This window comes from Alnus glutinosa, chromosome 9, assembly GCF_958979055.1.
Source record: "Alnus glutinosa chromosome 9, dhAlnGlut1.1, whole genome shotgun sequence".
NCBI lineage: Eukaryota > Viridiplantae > Streptophyta > Magnoliopsida > Fagales > Betulaceae > Alnus > Alnus glutinosa.
This window is the reverse complement of record NC_084894.1, coordinates 14,999,803-15,022,884: the sequence shown is the minus strand read 5'-3', so window position 1 is coordinate 15,022,884 and position 23,082 is coordinate 14,999,803. Positions and strand designations below refer to the sequence as shown.

Below are 23,082 nucleotides of genomic sequence, written 5' to 3'. Positions count from 1 at the left end.
TAGACAATAAAGCAAAAATAAAAATAAATAAAAATTGCAAGAAGAAGAATAAAACAAAAATCAACCTAAACTAGTAGAAAAATAAAATCAATTTCCACAAACAAAACAATTCGCCGGCAACAGCGCCAAAAACTTGTTGTGCAAATTTTAATTAATTCGCAAGCGCACAAATCGTTTGTAATATAGTGTGTATGTGCAAGTGTGTTAATATTTAAAAATATACGGGCAATGTAATGGTGCTTTAAAATTTTTTCTATTTTCTATTAAATATATCTTTCTTTAAGAATATCCAAAAAAAAAAAAAAAAAAAAAAAAAAAAAATCTACTTTTAAGGGAAAAACATATCTACAAGCGCACGAGTGCGCACACGCTGCAAAGCTGTTTGGGCCCCCGAACCAAGCCTCTCTACGGTTCTGGAACTGGACGAAGCTTCTAGAATCTCCTCTCGTCCAATAAAACTAAACCCTAAGACCAACGCTGCCTTGTTGCCTCCTTATCCACACGCTTGTGCACTTCCTCACTAACCCACAACCCAAAAACCCTAGCTTCGCTTTCTGAAAGATGGCGTCAACTAACGCTATTTCAACCGCATCCATTCTCTGCTCTCCCAAGCAGGTACTTTTCTATCTGCCTGATCGGCTCTTTTGTTTAGGTTTTAGCATGTTGTTTATTTCTTGTTCGGTTAGAAGACAATTTATTTTCATTTGGTTCTCGATGGAAATGAGGGAAAATGAAGGCAAATTGCGAGGGTTTATCTTCTGGGTCCTCTTATTTTGTTGTGCATTTTCGGGTTAAATAATCTTTTTTTTTTTTTTTTGAAATTTTCATTGATGTGTGAATCCCAATGGTTCCATCTCCGTTGCAATCTTTTTAGTTCCAGTTGGTGAGCTATAGATTGGTTTCTCTATTCAAATACATGAAATAATCTACGTTTACAATGTGACAGAGCTTGAGGAGGAGAGGTGATCATCAGCAAAGTAACAGACTGAATTTCAGGCAACCGCGCAGCCGATTTGCTGTGAGGGCTGCCGCAAAGGATATTGCATTTGACCAGAATTCAAGGTCTGCACTCCAGTCCGGAATTGATAAGCTTGCCGATGCTGTTGGGCTTACTCTTGGTCCTAGGGGTAACTTCTTGTTCTGCTGTTGCCATTGTTGTTATATGCAGTTGTTGTTTATGATTTTTTAATGCATTTCAAACCATTATGCGAAGCTTCAGCGGATTAGCATTTTATGACTTGTAGTCATTTATCATTATCATCATCTATATGCAAGTGAGCTCCTGTAATTCTGGGGATTAAACTTGAGACTAATTCAATGAGGTTTAATGTAATTTGCGCCTCTAGCAATTATCTATTCTGTTGTTAATTTTTTTTTTTCCTCAGGTTCATTTTTAAAAGAGTTTTCTTGTTTATGGAAACTGCACAATGCAGTTTGGATTAACGACACATAAATTGAGCTTATTGGTGTGTTTCCTTTTGTATTTTGAAGGGAGGAATGTTGTGTTGGATGAATTTGGAAGTCCTAAAGTAGTAAACGATGGAGTCACAATTGCTCGAGCTATTGAGCTCCCTGATGCTATGGAAAATGCTGGTGCAGCTCTCATTAGGGAGGTTGAATCTTCTTCTTTAACATATTTTTGTCCTAGAATTTTTGTTTTAGATTTTCTTCCTACGGTAACTTTTTTGTACAATTGTCATTGAAATGCTGTCTTGGTTTTGGTGTAATGTATAAATCTGTTTTGGTTGTGGGTGGTAGGTTGCAAGTAAAACTAATGACTCCGCTGGTGATGGGACAACCACTGCATCAGTTCTTGCTCGGGAAATCATTAAATTGGGTCTTTTAAATGTCACTTCTGGTGCGAATCCGGTCTCAATAAAGAGGGGTATTGATAAAACTGTACAAGGCTTGGTAGAAGAGTTGGAGAAGAAGGCTAGGCCTGTCAAAGGTCGCGATGATATCAAAGGTATTGAGGGTCTTTGTTGGGTTCGCTACAATATCAGATTTTCTGTGCCCAATTAACAATTCTTTCACTTCTATGAATTTGGTTCTAATTCTGGTTGTTCCTATTGGGATTGCTTTCCAGCTGTTGCTACCATATCTGCGGGGAATGATGAGCTTATTGGCACTATGATTGCGGATGCAATTGACAAGGTCGGGCCAGATGGTGTGTTGTCCATTGAGTCGTCATCCTCTTTTGAGACAACTGTTGAAGTGGAGGAAGGAATGGAGGTTAGTGTGTTTCTTTAGAGTCAAGGGTGATTTTTTTTTTTTTTTGGTTCATGTAGTGCATGATCATGCTTTTGATCGTTTTAGGCTCATCTTTGGTAATTCCTTACTGTCAGATTGACAGAGGTTATATCTCCCCCCAATTTGTTACAAACCCTGAGAAATTGATTGCTGAATTTGAGAATGCAAGAGTCTTGGTTACGGATCAGAAGATATCAGCAATAAAGGACATAATTCCCCTGTTAGAGAAGACCACTCAATTGAGAGCCCCATTACTTATAATTGCTGAAGATGTCACTGGGGAGGCCTTGGCTACCCTTGTTGTAAATAAGCTGCGAGGCATTCTCAATGTTGCTGCCATTAAAGCTCCTGGTTTTGGTGAGAGGAGAAAAGCCCTCCTTCAAGATATTGCCATTTTGACAGGTATTTAAATTTCATTGGAATGAAATGTTTTGGTTCTAAGCATTTTGCTTGCTTTATATTATTGATATCTGTCGGCAACATTTAGTTTACCTATTTTCCGTCAGATATTTTATGGCACCCCTCTCTCTCCCCCTCTCGCACACAAACACACACACACAGAGTGATAACTTTCCCTAATATGAGATTGTGAGTAAGGTAAGAATAAGTTTCGTGATCTGAAAAGACCTTGACACGGAATGGATTTATTTTAAAGTCTTTTCATACAATATGACTCAGAGGGAAGTTGGATGCCATATTGTAGTAACTTGTTCTTTATGTATGGTAGATGCCCAAACACTTCTTTCACTACATAATTATGTTACTTGGCTGTGCCAATTTCTGCTTTTGTTTTTTTTTTCGATTTCAGGAGCTGAGTTCCAAGCTAGTGATCTGGGTCTGCTTATTGAGAATGCCTCAGTCGAGCAGCTTGGTCTGGCTAGGAAGGTAACCATCACCAAGGACTCGACCACCATTATTGCAGATGCTGCATCAAAGGATGAGTTACAAGCAAGGATTGCACAGTTGAAGAAGGAATTGGCAGAGACAGATTCAGTTTATGACTCAGAAAAACTAGCTGAGAGAATTGCCAAATTGTCTGGCGGTGTAGCTGTTATAAAGGTGGGCGCTGCAACAGAAACTGAGCTTGAGGACCGGAAGCTACGTATTGAAGATGCCAAGAATGCCACTTTTGCTGCCATAGAGGAAGGGATTGTGCCTGGTGGTGGTGCTGCATTGGTTCATCTTTCAACTCACGTTCCTTCCATTAAGGACAAGCTTGAAGACCCAGATGAGCGGTTAGGTGCTGATATTGTGCAGAAGGTAAGAACTATATCATATTTGCCTGTTGGGAATTTGACATAAAACTACCACATCTGCTGGAGGCTACTGCTAATTTACAATTTAATACTAGTCTAGGTGTCTAAATGTAGGGGATGTGTTTCACTTGTTTCTGAAAGTCATTATTGGAGTTTGTCTGTGGTAAGGGCCAGTTTAGTAGGGTTTCAGCTTTTAAGAGTGATACGCTGCAGTTTCTTTTAGAAGGGTAGTTGGGTTGCTTCTCCAAATCCGTCTAAAAGAATCCTAAGCTGCTTAGTGAATGCAGGCAGAAAGATTGTAACCAAACAGGTTGCAAGGTAGTACATGCTTTTTATAGCTTGAAACACCCTTGAAAAGCCACAAAATCCTAGTCCAAAAGGGTGCCCTAAAACCTTGGGACGGGCCCCTTAAAATCTGCCATGGTCCAAGAAGCGGTAATGGGTTTGTTGGATGGATCATTTAGGTCAGTTGGCATATTCTCTGCTGTGTAACTGTGAGATTCATAATGAATAAGCACTTTCTGTGGTTCTTTTTTATGGACAATGTGTTTGTGTTGTAGGCACTGGTCGCACCAGCATCACTGATAGCGCAAAATGCTGGAATTGAAGGTGAGGTGGTTGTGGAAAAGATAAAAAACAGCGAGTGGGAAGTTGGTTACAACGCTATGACAGACGTGTATGAGAACTTGGTGCAGGCTGGAGTTATTGACCCAGCAAAGGTTACACGATGTGCATTGCAAAATTCGGCTTCAGTTGCAGGAATGGTGTTGACCACTCAGGCCATTGTTGTGGAAAAGCCTAAACCAAAGACACCCATGGGTGCTCCTCCGCAAGGACTTGCTGTGTGATCTTGAGGCGCTTCTATACCGTTTAGGATTTTAGGTATAAAGAGAGGTTTTATTGCGGTGAGTTAAGAGGACATTGTAATTTCAACTAGTAATTGACCTGTTTTTTTGTATGGATTTAGAATATTGTCGTATTAATTGATTGCCTTTTCAGTTGTACGGCCGTCTGTAATACCTCAGGGAAGCCTAGCATTTTCACTGGTCATTGCCATAATATTCTTACATTTTTAAATTTATCATTGAATTTGTTGGACTCACGTCAAGTTCTACAAATTAAAATCTGAAACATGGTTAGTTGGATGGGGATATAGAAGATACGTAGGAAATGAAATGTATGTGTATATTTTTTGTTTAATCACAAATGGTGTTCGTGTTCGTGCCTTCACAAGAGAAAAAAGAGAGGATAAGAAGCCTTTACATTATGCCCTCCCTCTTATCTTTCTTCTTAGTAAGTTGAAAGGCAAAAAGGATGGGAACTCCATCCAGATCCGCCCACTTTTGGGCACAATGGAGATTGTAAAGTCGGTAATTTCACTGACTTTTACCGCGAACTTCCATTTCCGTCATCGACTGTCACCGACATATTGGTTACGGTGGCGGTAGGTAATGTCTGATGGGCTGGGCCGAGATGAAGATATTGGACAGTCAAATTTTGGGCCAGAATTTTGTTATTTTTCATATTTTTGAGAGGCCAAGTTTTCATATTTGAAGAAGCCCAGTTTTTTGTGGCCCAGTTTCTATATTTTTGAGAAGCCCAGTTTTGGACCTAATTAAAGAAGTGGAATTAATGAATCTAATCATTATAAGGATCCGCCTAGGTGATTGGACCATATAAGATGTGGGAGTTGGCAACCATTTGTCTTGCCAGATTTTAATTGAAGCTCTATCTTGTGGTTTTAGGGGATCACTGGTATTTCATATACTTCTCCATGCATAAGATGACCTATTACCCAATTTTGATTCCAATATAGTGCCATGCAGATATATTTCTCTTTAAATATCATTGCCACCAAATGAGTTTGAATTATGCAACAATCTCCAACGAACCTTATTTTGTTGCCTACATAACCTTGGTTAAACTTTCGAGGTCTCTGAATCCCAACCCATCTTGAGACTCAGACAACCCCATCCTCATCCATAATTGGCAATTCTAAGAAAGAAAAAGAATTTTGAGAATCCACTTGAAGATGATTTGTATAAAACATAGAAATACATAAACAAGTAAGTATTTGCGTTGAGCGAGAGCGTGAAACGCACATATTAATTTGTACGATAATTTGATGAATTAAAAGCAGTCGAATATGACTTGTATAGCATTCCAATCTTGGTTTTGTTTGTATAGTCGATATTGATCGAGGTGGGGTAGGTAGGGTTAATCTTGTAAATGACAAAAATAAAAATCCAATAATACATTTTTGTATTAAGCGTGTACTACTTTCAATTCCAAGCGTTTTCCTACTGCCACGCACGCACGCGCACCAACATGTTCCCAACACGGCAAGCGTGTTTGTTGGCGTTGGGTATTAAATAAGAAGACCATTGCAAGAATGATATACGGTGATCACACCTTTCTAAATTCCGAGGAAATTAATATGCCTTCATCATTCAATTCTTTCTTTATCAAAAATATTCACATTATTATGCCACTTATTTTTCGGATCACACTCGTCCAAAGATATACTCAAAATTATGCTTCTTAATTGTAAGTAAAGCTTTCAGCTACTTCCTGACCAAAAACTACATGCCAGTTTTGAGCTCTGCTCGCATCCGTTCAAGTAATATGCTTTCACACTTCTTTGGCCTAACCAATATTATTATTCTTTCACTCTAATATTCCTCCGCATCATGCCAAACTTTGAAACTTTTAAGGTGTCAAAATATGATTTTCGTCTTTATTTTATGTGTTAAACTATCTATCGATGGTTTCAATTTATGCTCCGTTTGTTTCAGCGTAAAATGCTTTCTGAAAAATGTTTTCAGCATTTTTTCGATGTTTGGTGGGAGATGAAAATAATAGTTAACAGAAATTATTTTTAGTTTGGTCGTAAAATCTTCTTTAATTTTTGAAAAATAATTTATGGTTTTAAAAACCGTAAATCGTTTTCTAGATTTAAATTCTTCATTCATGCACGCACGTTTGTGGGAATCCGCTACCGTTGGGTACTAGAGTTTCTTGGTAACCCAACTCTACCGCTGAAGATTGCTGAATTTTAGTATCGAATTGCCAAATCTAGCAGCACTGGCCGAAATTCGGCGACCAGATTCTGGTTGGTACAGCCGGATTCTGATCGTTTTTTCTAGATTCCGGCCAAAATCTGAAAGTTTCTGTCGGAATGGCCAGAATTTGACCAATACAACCAAATTCCAACCAGTTTGGCCAGAATCTGGAAATTTCTACCAGAATCTGGCAATTTTGCTAGATTCCGATAGACAAGATTTCGGAATTTGGCGACAACGGCCAGACGTCGTCAGATTCCATTTTATGCTGTTTGTGATTTTTCTGTACGAGCCAAATGTGGGAAAGTATTTTTTGGAAAATTATTTTTTTCAAAAAATTATTTCTTCAAAAATATTTTACGATGAAAAACATTTTATGTTAAAACAAACGGAACATTGTTAAACTCTTATATGATTGAGATGACGTGGCAGTAAAATTTTATCCTTAATTTTTTATTTTTTTTTATTTTTATAAGTCCTTACTAAAGATTGATTTTCATTACCAAGTCATTTCAGTTATATGACTATAGTATAACAATTTACTAAATAAATAAATAAGAAGGTCAATAGTAGTTTCATTTGTATAATATTCAAGCATGTAAAGGCATCATAGTGCTAAAATATTTATAATACGTCATAATATATATATATATATATATATAGAGAGAGAGAGAGAGAGAGAGAATATTCTCTACAGTAATGCTTTTTTTTTTTTTTTTGCGTGTAAGTTCACTTTGTAAAAAATATGTATGGATTCACCTTTAGAAAAAAAAACATCATTATTACAAAGTAATAAAAAGAATATATATATGTATATATATATGAAGCCGCAAATATAATGATTCGTCCTTGTAAATGCTTTCTTTAAAGAGAATCTTAAGCAAAGGAAGCTCTTAATATTGGAAAGGAATATTGACCTTTATTGGTATGAACCTTCTATAAAACTGGCGTGACACTTCTTTAAATCGTGAAAAGCTATTCTTTTAGTATTTATATCAATACTTTAATTTAAGGAAAAATCATATTTAGCTCATAAGTTTTTATTTGATTTGAATTTCGTCTGAGTTTCTAATTTCAAAAATATAGTAATTAAATTGTCTTAATTTTAAATAGGTCATTTTTATCACTTTTCTATCAAAATGAATAGTTTCTCATATGTTACGTGTATCTCAAGTGACACGCTATCGTTCATATCTACACCTAATATCAATGTCATATCATTAAGCGTAAAATCATCAAAGAAAAATAAAAAATAAATAAGAAGACCAAAGCCTTATTTGTTGTCGTAATTTCTAGATATGATGTTGAGATAGACTCTATTATGTCAAATGAGATATGTATATGACAAATAGAAAATCGTTAACTTTGACGGTAAAGTGATAAAGGGACTAATTTAAAATTTGAGCAAAATTGAAAGATCTTATTATTAAAATTAAAAACCTGAAAACTAAATTCAAATTAGATGAAAATATAGAGGTTAACTATGATTTTTCCCTTTAATTTATCTTTCTGTTTTGAATCATTTTCAACCGTTTGTTTCTCGGGACGCTATATTGTTCATTTCTTTATACACTTGAACTAAGTTCAGTCAATTATTAAGGGAAAAATGCCCCAGTGGTCTTTAATCTTTTATCAAATTGTTTTTTTAAATTATTTAAAAGTTATCAAATCATTTCTTAAGATTCACATGGTTTTAAAATAACTTACTCTTTTTTTCTTTTTTTCTTTTTTTTTTTTTTTCTTTTTTTTTTCTTTTTTTTTTTCCCCTTTTCCTTAACTTTTTTACAATGATAAGTGACACTGATGTGAACCTCGTCAAGAATAACGAGACCCAACAACGAAAGGGAACCCAAGATCGTTCTATGGACAGATTCGAATGGAAGACCTCGGCCCATTGTTTATGACAAACAAGAACCTCGGTATAAGGAAGACGCCACAAACGGTTGTGGAAACTCCGTTTGATAAGTCGAGATGAACGCCACGGGAAATCACGATAAGTTCGCGTAGTTCTTCAAAGAACCAAAGAGAATAAACCTCACAAGTTTTATGAATAATCAATGTCCCATTTTCCATTGCTTATGCACCTATTTAAAGGGCTAAACATTACAAGGAAAAAAACCTAATATAGAAAACCTAATTAAAGCCGAAAATGGGTAAGGAAAGAAATTCTTACCTTCCTAAAACACACAAGATATATAAGGCAATAAAGGCTAGACACCCACCCTCCTAATCAAAGCTAAAATAAATCCCTACTTGCCTAAAAAAAAATACGCTAAAATAGGAAAGAAGAGCTGGACGCCTAGAGTCATATAGAAGGAAACAAAAGACAACATAAAAGGAAAGAAAGTGGCGCCTAGAATAGCCATGCAATCCAATCCTTCTAGAATAGACCCAAAATATTTCTTGCCAATTCTTAGCCTTGACCGGATCCTTCTAGAACTTGAATCAAGGTGACGATTCTTTGTTGCCCACGTGGATCATGCTCATTGGGCCTCCACGAATTCGCTTGAGCCCATAACTCTTGAATGAGTTCGTTGAGTACATCCTTGAACTTCTTTGCTTGTGCTCTTGTAACCGGCCCAATTGGTACTTGAATGAGATCCTTCGAAGCGGTGCCTTGATCTCCATCATTCCCCTCCTCTTGAAAAGGATTTGCCCTCAAATCATCACCTACATCAAAAGGACTCAAATCAGTAACATTAAAAGTGGCACTTACATTGTACTCACCAGGTAAATCTAGCTTGTAAGCGTTGTCATTGATACGCTCGAGGACTTGGAAAGGACCATCTCCTCTTGGGAGCAATTTGGAACGTCTTTTCGCCAGGAATCTTTCTTTTCTCATATGCAGCCAAACCCAATCTCCGGGTTCAAAAACCAGCTTGCGACGTCCCTTGTTGGCTTGTGTGGCATATTGCTCCGTTCTTCACTCAATGTTGAGTCTTGCTTTCTCATGAATCTGCTTCACAAAGTCAGCTTTCTTTTTGCCATCTAAATTAATGTGCTTCGTCAAAGTTAAAGGAGATAAATCCAATGGAGTTAAAGGATTAAACCCATACACAATTTCAAATGGCGAAAATTTGGTAGCAGAATGAACAGCTCTATTATATGCAAACTCAACATTTGGTAAACATTCTTCCCATGTTTTGATGTTCTTTCTAATGATTGCCCTCAATAGAGTAGACGAAGTTCTATTTACTACTTCAGTTTGACCATCAGTTTGTGGATGACAAGTAGTGGAAAACAATAGCTTAATACCTAGCTTACACCACAAAGTCTTCCAAAAATAGCTCAAGAACTTAGCATCTCTATCCGAAACAATTGTCTTAGACATGCCATGTAATCTCACAATCTCTCTAAAGAACAAATCAGCAACATGCGAAGCGTCATCTGTTTTGTGACATGGAATAAAATGTGCAATTTTAGAAAATCTATCCATGACCACAAAAATTGAATCTCTTCCACGTTTAGTCCTAGGCAATCCTAACACAAAATCCATTGAAATATCAATCCAAGGCTCACTAGGAATTGGTAAAGGAGTATACAAACCGTTGGGCTGCACTTTGGATTTAGCTTGCCTACATGTGACACATCTACCACAAATCCGTTCGACATCTCGTTTCATGTGAGGCCAATAGAAGTGTTCCTGCAAAATAGCTAAAGTCTTTGCAACTCCAAAATGTCCCATTAATCCCCCACCATGTGATTCCTGCACTAATAACTCTCTCATAGAATAGTTAGGCACGCATAGCTTATTTTCTCGAAATAGGAATCCATCAAGCCTAAAGAACTTACCAGAGGAGATTTTCTCACAAGCTCTATATTCCTCACAAAATTCGTGGTCTTCAGCATATAATTCTTTAATGTGTTCAAAACCAAGCAATTTTACATCAGGTGTGGAGAGTAAGGCATACCTGCGAGAAATTGCATCGGCGACTACATTCTCCTTACCTTGCTTGTACCGAATGACGTATGGAAACGTCTCTATGAACTCCACCCATCGCACATGCCTTTTGCTTAGCTTGTGTTGGCCCTTCAAGTGTTTCAAGGACTCATGATCGGTGTGAATCACGAACTCCTTAGGCCATAGATAGTGTTGTCTCTAAAGCCCGAACCAATGCATACAACTCCTTGTCATAAGTTGGGTAGTTTAAGGCTGCCCTGCTGAGTTTCTCGCTGAAGTAAGCAATTGGTCGTCCTTCTTGCATAAGAACGGCGCCTATTCCAATACTTGAAGCATCACATTCCATTTCAAACATTTTAGAAAAGTTAGGTAAAAACAAAAAAGGCGCGTTAGTCAGCTTCTCTTTGATTAATTGAAATGCTTTCTCTTGTTCTTCTCCCCACCGAAATCCAACGTTCTTCTTGATCACTTCGGTAAGCGGTGCGGCTAAGCTACTGAAGTCCTTCACGAACCGCCGGTAGAAACTAGCAAGTCCATGAAAACTACGAACATTACCTACACTTGTGGGGCTCGGCCAATCTTGGATTGCACGTACCTTCTCTTCATCAACCAGTATACCTTGTGCACTAACAACAAATCCCAAAAATACAAGCTTATCGGTGTAAAAGGTGCACTTCTTTAAATTAGCAAACAACCTTTCTTTCCTTAGCACATCTAAAACGGATTTCAAATGTACTACATGATCGTCTATGTTTTTGCTATAAATGAGTATATCATCAAAATAGACAACAACAAATCTGCCTATAAATGCACGCAAAACATGGTTCATAAGTCTCATAAAGGTGCTCGGAGCATTAGTCAAACCAAAAGGCATAACTAACCATTCATACAAACCATATTTTGTTTTAAAGGCGGTTTTCCATTCATCTCCTTCTTTTATCCTAATTTGATGATAACCACTTTTTAAATTAATCTTAGAAAATATGCAAGAACCATGCAGCTCATCTAAACATATCATCTAAGCGTGGGATAGGATGACGATACTTTACTGTTATGTTGTTGATGGCTCGGCAATCAACGCACATTCTCCACGTCCTATCCTTCTTAGGTACAAGTAAGACCGGAACCACACATGGGCTCATGCTCTCCCTCATGTTTCATTTCTCCAACAATTCACTTACCTGCCATTGAAGCTCCTTTGTCTCCTCGGGATTGCTCCTATAAGCTGGTCGGTTTGGGATGGTTGCACCGGGAACAAAATCAATTTGATGTTCAATCCCTCGGATTGGAGGTAACCCATGTGGTGTTTCCTCGGGGAAGACATCGTCGTACTCCTGCAAAAGAGAAACAATAGAACTAGGCAAAGCAAGGTCAAGTTCGTTAGTGTTTAAAAGTGCCTCTTTGTACAAAAGTACAATCATTGGCTGTTTTGAAAACATTGCTCGCTTGATCTCACTCACTTTTGCATAGAAATTCTTTTGTTTTCTCTCTGATTTTCTCTCAAGGGCCAAACTTTGATTTTCTTTTTCTCGGCCTCTCTCTGATTTTCACTCTTTTTCTTTTGCTAACTCTCTTTCTTTTGATCACTCTCCTTTTGTAATCTCACTTGATCCTTGTATTCTTGCTGCGGTGTCAATGGTACAAGAGTGATTGATCGTTGATTAAGTACAAAAGAGTACTTGTTCGAAAAGCCATCATGCTTCACTTGCCTATCGAACTGCCATGGACGCCCTAGCAATAAGTGTCCCACCTGCATCGGTACTATATCACACAACACTTCATCTTTGTATTTACCGATTCGAAATGCAACTAACACTTGCTTGTTCACCCTTATCTCACCACTATCATTTAGCCATTGTAACTTGTACGGTCTAGGGTGCTTTACCACGAGCAATCCCAATTTCTCCACGATAATTGTGCTTGCAACATTAGTACAACTACCACCATCAATAATCACACTACATACCTTGTCTTTAACGTAGCACCTAGTGTGAAAGATGTTCTCCCGCTGTACTTCATCAACTCCTTTTGCTTGCAAGCTCAATGCTCTCCTCACCACCAATGTCAATGCATCAGGGGCTAAATACTCCTCCTCGGAAACATCCTCCAATGGCGGCATGTCGTCGGTGTTGGAATCTTCATCATCGGTCACAATTTCACCATTGGCTTGCAACACCATGACTTGCTTGTTTGGACATTGACTTGCTATGTGGCCCCTGCCTTGACATCTAAAACATTTAATATCACGATTCCTAGAGGTAGAGGCTTCGGTTTTACCTTGAGGAACGTGGCTGGTGGTCGCGGACTTGGGCTCAGGTTTGGGCATTTGTGACTTGTCCAGCGGCTTGGCATGACTCGATTTCCAAGAGGTAGAACTAGAGTTATGGCCTGCACGTGTCCCACTCCCTCTCTTGAGTTGTTGTTCCACTTTGATAGCCATATGCACCATATCTTCCAATTCCACATAATGCTGCATCTCTACCTTATCATGGATCTCCCGGTTTAAGCCAAGTAAAAATCTAGCCATTGTAGCCTCCCGATCCTCCTCTACATTAGCGCGGATCATAGCAATCTCCATCTCCTTGTAGTAATCCTCTACGCTTTGACTCCCTTGTCTAAGACCTTGTAGCTTTTTGTACAACTCTCGGTAGTAGTAACTTGGAACGAACCGCTTTCTCATCACTACTTTCATCTCCTCCCATGTGTCTATTGGTCGTTCTCTATTCTGCCTCCTGTTTATCACAAGCTGATCCCACCAAGTAATTGCATATTCAGAAAATTCAATCACGGCTAATTTTACCTTCTTTGTCTCAAAGTAGTTATGGCAATCAAACACGAACTCCATCTTCTTCTCCCACTCAAGATATGCCTCAGGATTAGATCTACCTTGAAAGGACAGAATCTTCATCTTAATACCACCCAAGTTGTTATCTTCGTGATTCCTAGCTTCTCTAAATCCTCCTCCAGGTCTCCTATTGTTAACAATGGAATCCCGATCTTCTTCTTCATCAAAACCAGACCCATAACGCTCTTCATCCTCCTCCCTCGGTGGAACTCTTTCCCTTCTACGCAAATTATGACCGTTTTGTGGTTGCTCCTCATGTCTATTCTCCATCTGATCTATCCGTTTGTGAACCTGCTCCATCTCCATCTTCATCACACGCCTCATCTCACTCATCATGGCCTCCATAAACACTTTCGGATCAGCCAATTTTGTATCATCTTCGGCAATGCTCTTACCACTATCGTGAGACATGATTGCTGCAAAACAAAGGTTAGAAAAAAAAAAAGAACCTCACGAATCACTCCCTTACATGTTTACACTCAAGAATGTGGATCACTCTCTTTACTCGTGTTTCACTCAAAAGAATATGGCTTTTACCCTTTGATGTTCTCACCACTTTTGCCTTTTTCCACTCGATAATTCTCTTTCAGTTCTTTTGAAACTAAACAAACAACTCAAAATTTCCAGCAACAATTTACCCAGAACTAATCAAGGAATCTCAGATTTGAACACAAGGAATATGGAAATTTTCAGATTAGAATTAGAAGGAATATGGCAATTTGGAATTTTGGAAGCACAGAATAGTGATTTTTTTTTTTTTTTTTTTTTTTAATGATCAGCAACTAGCTTTTGAGAATAATGAAATAAGATTTCGAAATAACTAAGAGATGTGAGACCAGACCAATAGTTTAGACATCAACAAGACAAACAAAGATTGAACAGATAGGGTAAAGGAAATTCGGCTAAGAAGAGATAAATGATGTGGACGGCTAAAGAAGAAACACAGGAATGAAAGATGTTAAAGGATAGGCAAACCTGAACTAGAAACCATGCTCTAATACCAAATGATGTGAACCTCGTCAAGAATAACGAGACCCAACAACGAAAGGGAACCCAAGATCGTTTTATGGACAGATTCGAATGGAAGACCTCGACCCGTTGTCTATGATAAACAAGAACATCGGTATAAGGAAGACGCCACAAACGGTGGTGGAAACTCTGTTTGATAAGTGGAGATGAACGCCACGGGAAATCCCGATAAGTTCGCGTAGTTCTTCAAAGAACCAAAGAGAATAAACCTCACAAGTTTTATGAATAATCAATGTCCCCTTTTCCATTGCTTATGCACCTATTTAAAGGGCTGAACATTACAAGGAAAAAAACCTAACATAGAAAACCTAATTAAAGCCGAAAATGGGTAAGGAAAGAAATCCTTACCTTCCTAAAACACACAAGATATATAAGGCAATAAAGGCTGGACGCCCACCCTCCTAATCAAAGCTAAAATAAATCCCTACTTGCCTAAAAAAAAAGACGCTAAAATGGGAAAGAAGAGCTGGACGCCTAGAGTCATATAGAAGGAAACAAAAGACAACATAAAAGGAAAGAAAGTGGCACCTAGAATAGCCATGCAATCCGATCCTTCTAGAATAGACCTAAAATAATATTTCTTGCCAATTCTTAGCTTTGACCGGATCCTTCTAGAACTTGAATCAAGGTGACGATTCTTTGTTGCCCACGTGGATCATGCTCATTGGGCCTCCACGAATTTGCTTGAGCCCATAACTCTTGAATGAGTCCGTTGAGTACATCCTTGAACTTCTTTGCTCGTGCTCTCGTAACCGGCCCAATTGGTACTTGAATGAGATCCTTCAAAGCGATGCCTTGATCTCCATCAGACACTTAACTATTGTGTCTAATAAAAAGAAAACACATGTCAAAATCATCCAATTATCTAGCTTCCACAAACACACACCATATTGAATGTGTCATGTCATTGACACATATGCCATAACTTAAAAGTTGGACACGTTGATTGAAAAAATAAAATTCCCAAATGGGCGACAACTATAATACCCAGAATAAATAAAAATCTCATCCATACGAGATTAGGGCTTGTTCAAACGAGCTTGTCATGTGTCAAATTTACCACATCAGATTGCCAAATTGGTTGTAATGCCCTGACTGATTCAGGCCGGTGGAACACTCATATATTCCACGTGGTGCTAGTACTTAACCTAAAACGCAGTCAAAAGTAGCTTGCTTCTTTTCTTTTTTTCTTTTTTTTTTGAAACCACAAACTCATCTTTTGCATAAAACTCATCTTTGGGCCGGTTTTGGGCCAGAAATAAAAAATACAAATCCAAAACATTACAAATCCAAATAAGCAAATATAAATCCAAAACCAAAACATTACAAATCTAAATAAAAATCCAAAATATCTATAACAAATAAATAAATACAAATCCAAACATTAGTACGTTACAGCTTTAAAATCAATACAAAAGCAAAAAACACCAACATATTTAAAAGTGGATGTTGATAATTTGATGACAGGGAATCTAATGGCTTATATCACTAAATAAACAAATCTAAGCAAATCATATGGCTTTAGTAAAAAGGAAAATCATCCATTATAAAAAAAAAATTAAAAAAAAAAATCAATCAAAGATCTAAGAGATTATAGAAACCCTCAATCCCATACGGCCTTACCTGAAGTGGTCGCCGATGTAGAGAAATAGAGGCGTTGTCTGGCAAAGCCGTGAGCAGACCAGAGTAGTGGGAGAGAGAGTTTTGGTATTTTTTTATTATATTTTTAAATTTTTCAATAACAATCAACATCAAAACATTCTAACTTTTTCCACGTTTTATATTACATCAATAATTTTTTTTTATTACTATTCAAATAAAAAATTAACTACAATACAAAACTTTTTCACTTTTCTATACAAACAATTTTTACTTTATATCAAATTTATCACCTTTTATAATTTAAAAATTAACAACTCACTACTCTGTTCTTTCCAAAGCATTTGCCAAACACACTAAGAAGGTTGAGTCTTTGTGTGACGACTCGTTTTTTTTTTTTTTTTTTTTGAAAACATACAAACGGATCTTCACAGTGGCACGACTACTTGTCGCTCAGCCAACATAACGTACATGTACCTGATATTCAGAGTTAAATCTAACATAGCGGAATATAAATATCAATGTACATCGGAACACATATCAATAGCGGAATTATATCTAATACATAACTATTATCAACAACAAAAGCCATTTACAAGTCTATCTATTTAAGGCTTACAAAACACATTACACTAATTACGTATCAAAATACAGGCTCAACAAATACATGTGCCACGTAGGACACGAGCCATAAATAAAATACCCTAAAATACGGACTACCCATGAGTCCGTGACTTATGACTGTCGCGATATGCTCCAATCATAGCATCCCATATGCTAGGTGGACTTGTCAATATCTATATCCGTAAAACCTGCAACCAAAGTATAAACATCTGCACAGTTGCGGGGGTTGCCGTATCTGCACAGGTGGAATTATGAGCCCGCTGTCTTAGCATAAGTAAATACACTAAGACCTCAGAGGTATACTATTCACTGAGTTTTCACAAAGAACCAACTTTTCCTTTTTAGTCATGCGTACACTATAACAGCCACCAATTTTATAAACCTTTGTTTGAAAACTCCCATAGCTGATATAGCAAACACCAACTAATAGAAAACATTTAAACATACTAGGCAGCTAAAATTATACGTAGAAGTTTCGTTATAGAGAACAATGACATTTAAATCATGCAACCATCCGATAGAAATATACATAAGTTCTTTTCCATTGAGACTCTTATGCATACTAATACGTCTAGCAAAACCACTCATAACATAAAAACATCACACTCATAAAAATAATGCTATACATGCTCATGCAAGGTTTATTTGTTTTACATCGATCGGATAGTGAACTACCCGCCGATTATAGTTTTACATCGACAGAATAGTGAACTACACACCGATTAAAGTTGTACATCGACCGAATAGCACCCGATACTATCCGCCGATTAGAGTTTTACATCGACCAAGTAACACCCGGTACTACTTGCCGATTAAAGTTTTACATCGACCGAATAGCAAACTACTAGCCGATTAAAGTTTTACATAGACCGAATAGCACCTGGTACTATCCGCCGATTAGAGTTTTATATCGACCAAGTAGCACCCGGTACTACTTGCCGATTAAAGTTTTACATCGGCCGAATAGCAAACTACTCGCCGATTAAAGTTTTACATCAACCGAATAGCACCTGGTACTATCCGCCGATTAGAGTTTTACATCGACCAAGTAGCACCCAGTACTACTTGCCGATTAAAGTTTTACATTGACCGAATAGTGAACTACTCGCCGATTAAAGTTTTACATCGATCGAATAGCACCCGGTACTATCCACCGATTAGAGTTTTACATCAACCAAGTAGCACTCGGTACTACTTGCCGATTAAAGGCTTGCCGTTTCCCGTGGGTTGTAAACCCCACTTCGATGCACGTTTAGCGTTCATATGCTTATGCCTTATGCCTTTAAATAATATACATTTCTTTTCATGAATCATGCCTTTAACACATGTTTTCTTTATAAAAACATAAATAATTCAACATGTCATTTCTTAAACAATTTGCATAACTTAATCCACTCTAAAATCATATTCATGTTCCATTGCAATCACAGTTTTCAAAACTCCCAACCATAACATATATTGTCTCCATTCATCTAAACTCCACATATCATATCCATACTTCAAAACATCATCATAATTTCAAAATACTCAAAAGTACTCAAATCATCCAAAACAGATATATTCAACATACAGTTGGTTCAAGTTTGTAAAACAATCTATATATTTTGCAAATTCATAATACATAAAAATTATAGTTTCTCAGTGAGTATAATACTCACCTTGGCTCGCAGATATTAAGCACTAGGTCTCTTAGACACAACCATGCAATGCATCATTGTAAAAACAATACATTGCACATTATTGACAACTTCTAATATTGGACTCACATTTAGCTCTTAAATTCCTCAAGAGCTAACCCATCGAAAATCCATAATATTTTAAGGGTTCCAAACGTCTACCTATAAATCCTAGACACTAGCTAAAACTAAAACAATACTAACCCAAAGTATTTACTAAGGGTTAGATATTAAAATCACTATTTAATTATTTATTCATAATATTAATTACTAACCCATAATAAATTTCACTAACCCGAGAATTATTTTCACTAACACTTTTATAATAATATTAGCCCTAAAATTATATTCACTAATATCTAAATAATTTCTCACTAACATTTTCTCAATATCATTAACTTTAATATTATGTTCATTAATCTTTTTATAACAATTACTAATTTATTAGCATAATTTAATGATCTAGATTTTAATCACTTAAAACCCCAAATTAGTGTTTCTAAACTTTAAATCATAATTTATAAAACACTACCCCAAACACTATTATTAAGCCAATAGCTTTTACTAAGGGTTAATCACATAAAAACTCAATTAGAATTAAATACCAAAAAGTTAGGGTTTGAAGAAACTCACCAAAAATTCCACCAAATGTAAATCCAACACTTGGAGAGTGTTTAGCAAGCTCCTCACAACAAATCCTATGTACACATAAAATCAAAACTCATATATCTTTAGATTTAATCCAAAATCTCAAAGACCAAGAGTTTGCGAAAATACTTCAAACCAATCGGTAGAAACGTAGATCGGGTTTTGTAGATCACGTTTCTGAAATCGGATTTGAGTTTCGATGGTTGGATCTTCGTAGATCATGGTTTTTGTATGAAAAATCTTAAGGAAAAAAAATCCTCCCTTCATGTTTCTTTTTCTCTCGGGTCAGATGACCCCTTTTCCACTTTTTACTTTTTCTTTTAACAGCAGAGGCGCACGGCCTCTGCTTTGGAAAGGCCATTTGGCCTTTCCAATTGTTTGAGAAGGGAGGTGCACGTGCACCTCTCTTCTATTTTTTTTTTTCATTTACTTTTTTGACTTTTCTTTTTCTTTTATTTTTTTTAATTTTATTATTTTAATGGCCATTTGGCCATTGCTTTCTTAATGGCCGTATGGCCATGATTTAAAGGCCATCAGGCCCCCTTTTATATATATATAATTTTATTTCCTAATTTCTTTTCTTTTCAATTTTATTTCCTAATTTCTTTTATAATTTCATTTTTATTTTATTTTCTTTTATAATTTCCTTTTCTTTTCTATTTCTTTGGACCTAAAAATATTCCTTTACATTTTTAATGACACTAAATTAATTTTAATCAATTATTTACTCAGTTTTCGTATTTTAATTACTATAAAATGTCTTGGACATTACACTTTGAGATATGAGACCATGTGTGGCATGAGGTAGTGTCACAAATCGGAAATGGGCTAGGGTAGAGATTGGATTTTGAAAAGGAGGAATCGAGAAGAAGGAAGATGGAGTGGAAGTGAGTTGTCCGTGAAGTACGTGGCAGTTGGAGAAGTGAAGACTGAAGGGGTGCGATCCAGCTTGTTCTAAATGGTGCGTTGGTAATCCTGGGCTAGCCGGGCTAAGTAAATAAAGGCCGGTTATACGGGCCAAGTTAAGGGGTAGTTGGGCTTTGTCCCTTTTATGTTATGTTTAATGGGCTATCGTTTTATTTGGGCTGTCTTGTAAGGGGAGGGCATATATATTGTCTCTAGGGTTGTTAGAAGGGTATCTCTTGGCATTGATTACTGCTACAGTGGAGGTTGGCTACCTCGAATTGGCCATTACTGTATTTCCTTATTTCATCCCACCCCATTAATGATATTATCAGAAATTCTCCTCCATTACTGATCTTTTCAGTTCCTCTCATTAAATTTACCAATTAACCTACATTATATAATTGACGTGCACCATTTTGGTATCAAAGCCCTCGTTCCTGTCTATGAAAGAGGGTTGGGAGGAAGACGGCTCACTAGCTCTCTTATCTATTCCCATAGTTGAATGGGTGGAGGAGCTGAAGCAGCAGTACACTATTGATTCAGAACTCCAACAGCTTTGGGAGAAGTGGCAAGGCAATGAGCTTGATGCTAGGAAGTTCTCGGTCCGGGATGGCATATTACTTTACAAACAGAAGATTGTGCTAGGGCAATCCCCTAGGATTAAGGCTCAGGTGCTGCAATTTGTCCACAGCGACCCTATGGCTGGGCACTCGGGGTACGACAAAACCCTTCAAAGGGCAAGGCGTGATTTTTACTGGAAGGGTATGAGGAAGGAGATCAAGCGATTCATCCGAGAGTGCGATGTGTGCCAGCAGATCAAACATGAAAACACTCGGCCAGCAGGGCTTTGACAACCTCTCCCAGTGCCTACAAGAATATGGACTGACATAACTATGGATTTCATAGAAGGCCTACCCCTCTCACAAGGCCAATCAGTAGTCCTTGTAGTAGTTGATAGGCTGTCTAAATACAGTCACTTCATGGCCCTATCTCATCCCTATAGGGCGGCCAAGGTAGCTCATCTCTTCATACAACATGTTTTCAAGCTACATGGGATGCCCCAATCTATTGTATCAGACCGGGACCCCACCTTTACCAGCCAGTTTTGGAGGGAATTGTTCCAATTGCAGGGTACTTCCCTAAATCTTAGCACCAGTTACCACCCACAGACCGACGGGCAGACTGAGGTGGTTAACAAGAGCTTGGAAAATTACCTGCGTTGTTGCACACAAGACACTCCCAAGGACTGGACCCATTGGTTGCCTTGGGCAGAGTACTGGTGTAACACCTCCTGGCACTCGACCATTCGGATGACGCCCTACGAGGCAGTCTACGGCGTTCCTCCACCAAGACTCCTCAGCTATGTTGTTGGAACTACTCGAGTGGAAGCTATGGAGGAGGTGCACCGCAACAAGAGCAAATCATCCGTCTCCTCCAGCACAACATCAAGCAAGCCCAACAAAGGATGAAAAAGTATGCAGATTTACATAGATCAGAGAGAGAATTTGAAGTCGGTCAAGAAGTTTACCTGCGACTCCAGCCCTATTGACAGACCATAGTGGCTCACCACCATGCCTTGAAGCTCTCACAGAGGTTTTATGGGCCATTCCGAGTGGTCCACCGAGTGGGAAAATTGGCCTACGAGCTCGATCTGCAGCCGGAAGCCCGCATCCACTCGGTGTTCCACGTTTCCCAACTCAAGCTCAAACTGGGAACTATCGCTATAGCACTACCCAAGCTGCCACCAGTCAACGCCAAATGGGTCTCCAACTAGAGCCCGTCGAAGTACTGGGCCGCCGTTCTCGACCGAAGGATAACCGTCCCCTCATCAAGATCTTGGTTCGGTGGGAGGGCCAATTGGCCGACGATGCCACCTGGGAGGAGTTCCACCTGTTGAGGGACGCTTACCCACATCTTGAGGGCAAGGTGTTCTGATCGGGGAGGTATTGTCACAGATCGGAAATGGGCTAGGGTAAAGATGGGATTTTGAAAAGGAGGAATCGAGAAGAAGGAAGATGGAGTGGAAGTGAGTTGTCCGTGAAGTACGTTGCAGTTGGAGAAGTGAAGACTGAAGGGGTGCGATCCAGCTGGTTCTAAACGGTGCGTTGGTAATCCTGGGCTAGCCGGGCTAAGTAAATAAAGGCCGGTTATACGGGCCAAGTTAAGGGGTAGTTGGGCTTTGTCCCTTTTATGTTATGTTTAATGGGCTATCGTTTTATTTGGGCTGTCTTGTAAGGGGAGGGCATATATATTGTCTCTAGGGTTGTTAGAAGGGTATCTCTTGGCATTGATTACTGCTACAGTGTAGGTTGGCTGCCTCGAATTGGCCATTACTGTATTTTCTTATTTCATCCCACCCCATTAATTTCTTCTTTCTAAAAATACGGGTATCTATAGGGCCTTACTGAGACGGGCTGGGCTCCCTCCTGCAAGGGAATAGCATGATCGTGGGCCCAAGGAGGGGGAAGTCCTTTGGGCTCGCGAAATACCTCCAAAAATTCTTTGAGAATCTCTGCTGTAGGGCGAGGAGGACAGGACTGGACATTAGCGCCTAATTGGGCTTCTGCCAGAGAGTGGCCCATCAATTGGAGAAGCAACCCTTTCTTTTCATGCTTGGGAAGCTTAAGAGATTCTTAACCCTCCAAAACCACACAGGGCCCTTGCTTCAGGCCTTGTAACACACAAGGAGATCTGGCCCATGTAAACTGCATAGAGAGAGTTGAGAAGTCCCAGAGAATGGGCCCTAGGGTTCGGAGACACTGAATACCTAGTACTGCGTCGCAACCCGCCAATGGCAGGATGAAGAGATCCGTTCTGAAAACGATGCCCAGAAGTTTAACCTCCACCTCCCTGCTACGACCGGGGCTGGCCACCTCTTGGCCATTGGCAATTTGAACCCTGATTCCATCGTGGGGATGAGGATGGATACCTAAGGAGGCTGCTAATTTGGAGTCCACAAAATTGTGGGTACTCCCGGAGTCAATAAGAACAACAACTCGATGGAATCGAATAAAGCCGACGATCCTCATGGTCTTCAGATTTGGTGTCCGGGTAATCGCATTCAACGAGATTTCCAGGAATTCTTCTAAGAAGAATTCGCCAGGGTCTTCCTCGGTGGGGACGGTCCGGGCAGTATCACCTTCCTCCTCCTTCTGAATGGCCTCGATGAGGAACAATTTAGGCACCGCACAAACATGGCCTCGGGTCCATTTTGCGTCGCAAGAATAGCAGAGACCCCTTTTGCGACGGTCCTCCATCTGTGCTTGGGTGATTTTTTGAACCGGAA

General features: G+C 38.6%; 1 protein-coding gene and 1 long non-coding RNA gene across 2 annotated transcripts; one reads left to right on the top strand and one right to left on the bottom strand.

Annotated features, from left to right (window-relative positions):
* The first annotated feature begins 393 nt into the window (after positions 1-393).
* LOC133877450 (ruBisCO large subunit-binding protein subunit alpha) lies at positions 394-4,608 on the top strand. Its single transcript, XM_062315760.1, has 8 exons — positions 394-615; positions 947-1,127; positions 1,492-1,613; positions 1,759-1,966; positions 2,087-2,232; positions 2,346-2,652; positions 3,059-3,510; positions 4,067-4,608. Exons 1-8 carry the CDS (start codon positions 562-564, stop codon positions 4,352-4,354), a joined length of 1,758 nt encoding a protein of 585 aa, XP_062171744.1. The 5' UTR covers positions 394-561; the 3' UTR covers positions 4,355-4,608.
* Positions 4,609-16,501: 11,893 nt separating this feature from the next.
* Positions 16,502-19,104, bottom strand: LOC133877218 (uncharacterized). Its single transcript, XR_009901681.1, has 3 exons — positions 19,020-19,104; positions 18,876-18,940; positions 16,502-16,801 (listed from the first exon to the last, which is right to left on the bottom strand). It is a non-coding gene; the product is annotated as an uncharacterized LOC133877218 (long non-coding RNA).
* Between the last annotated feature and the right edge of the window lie 3,978 nt (positions 19,105-23,082).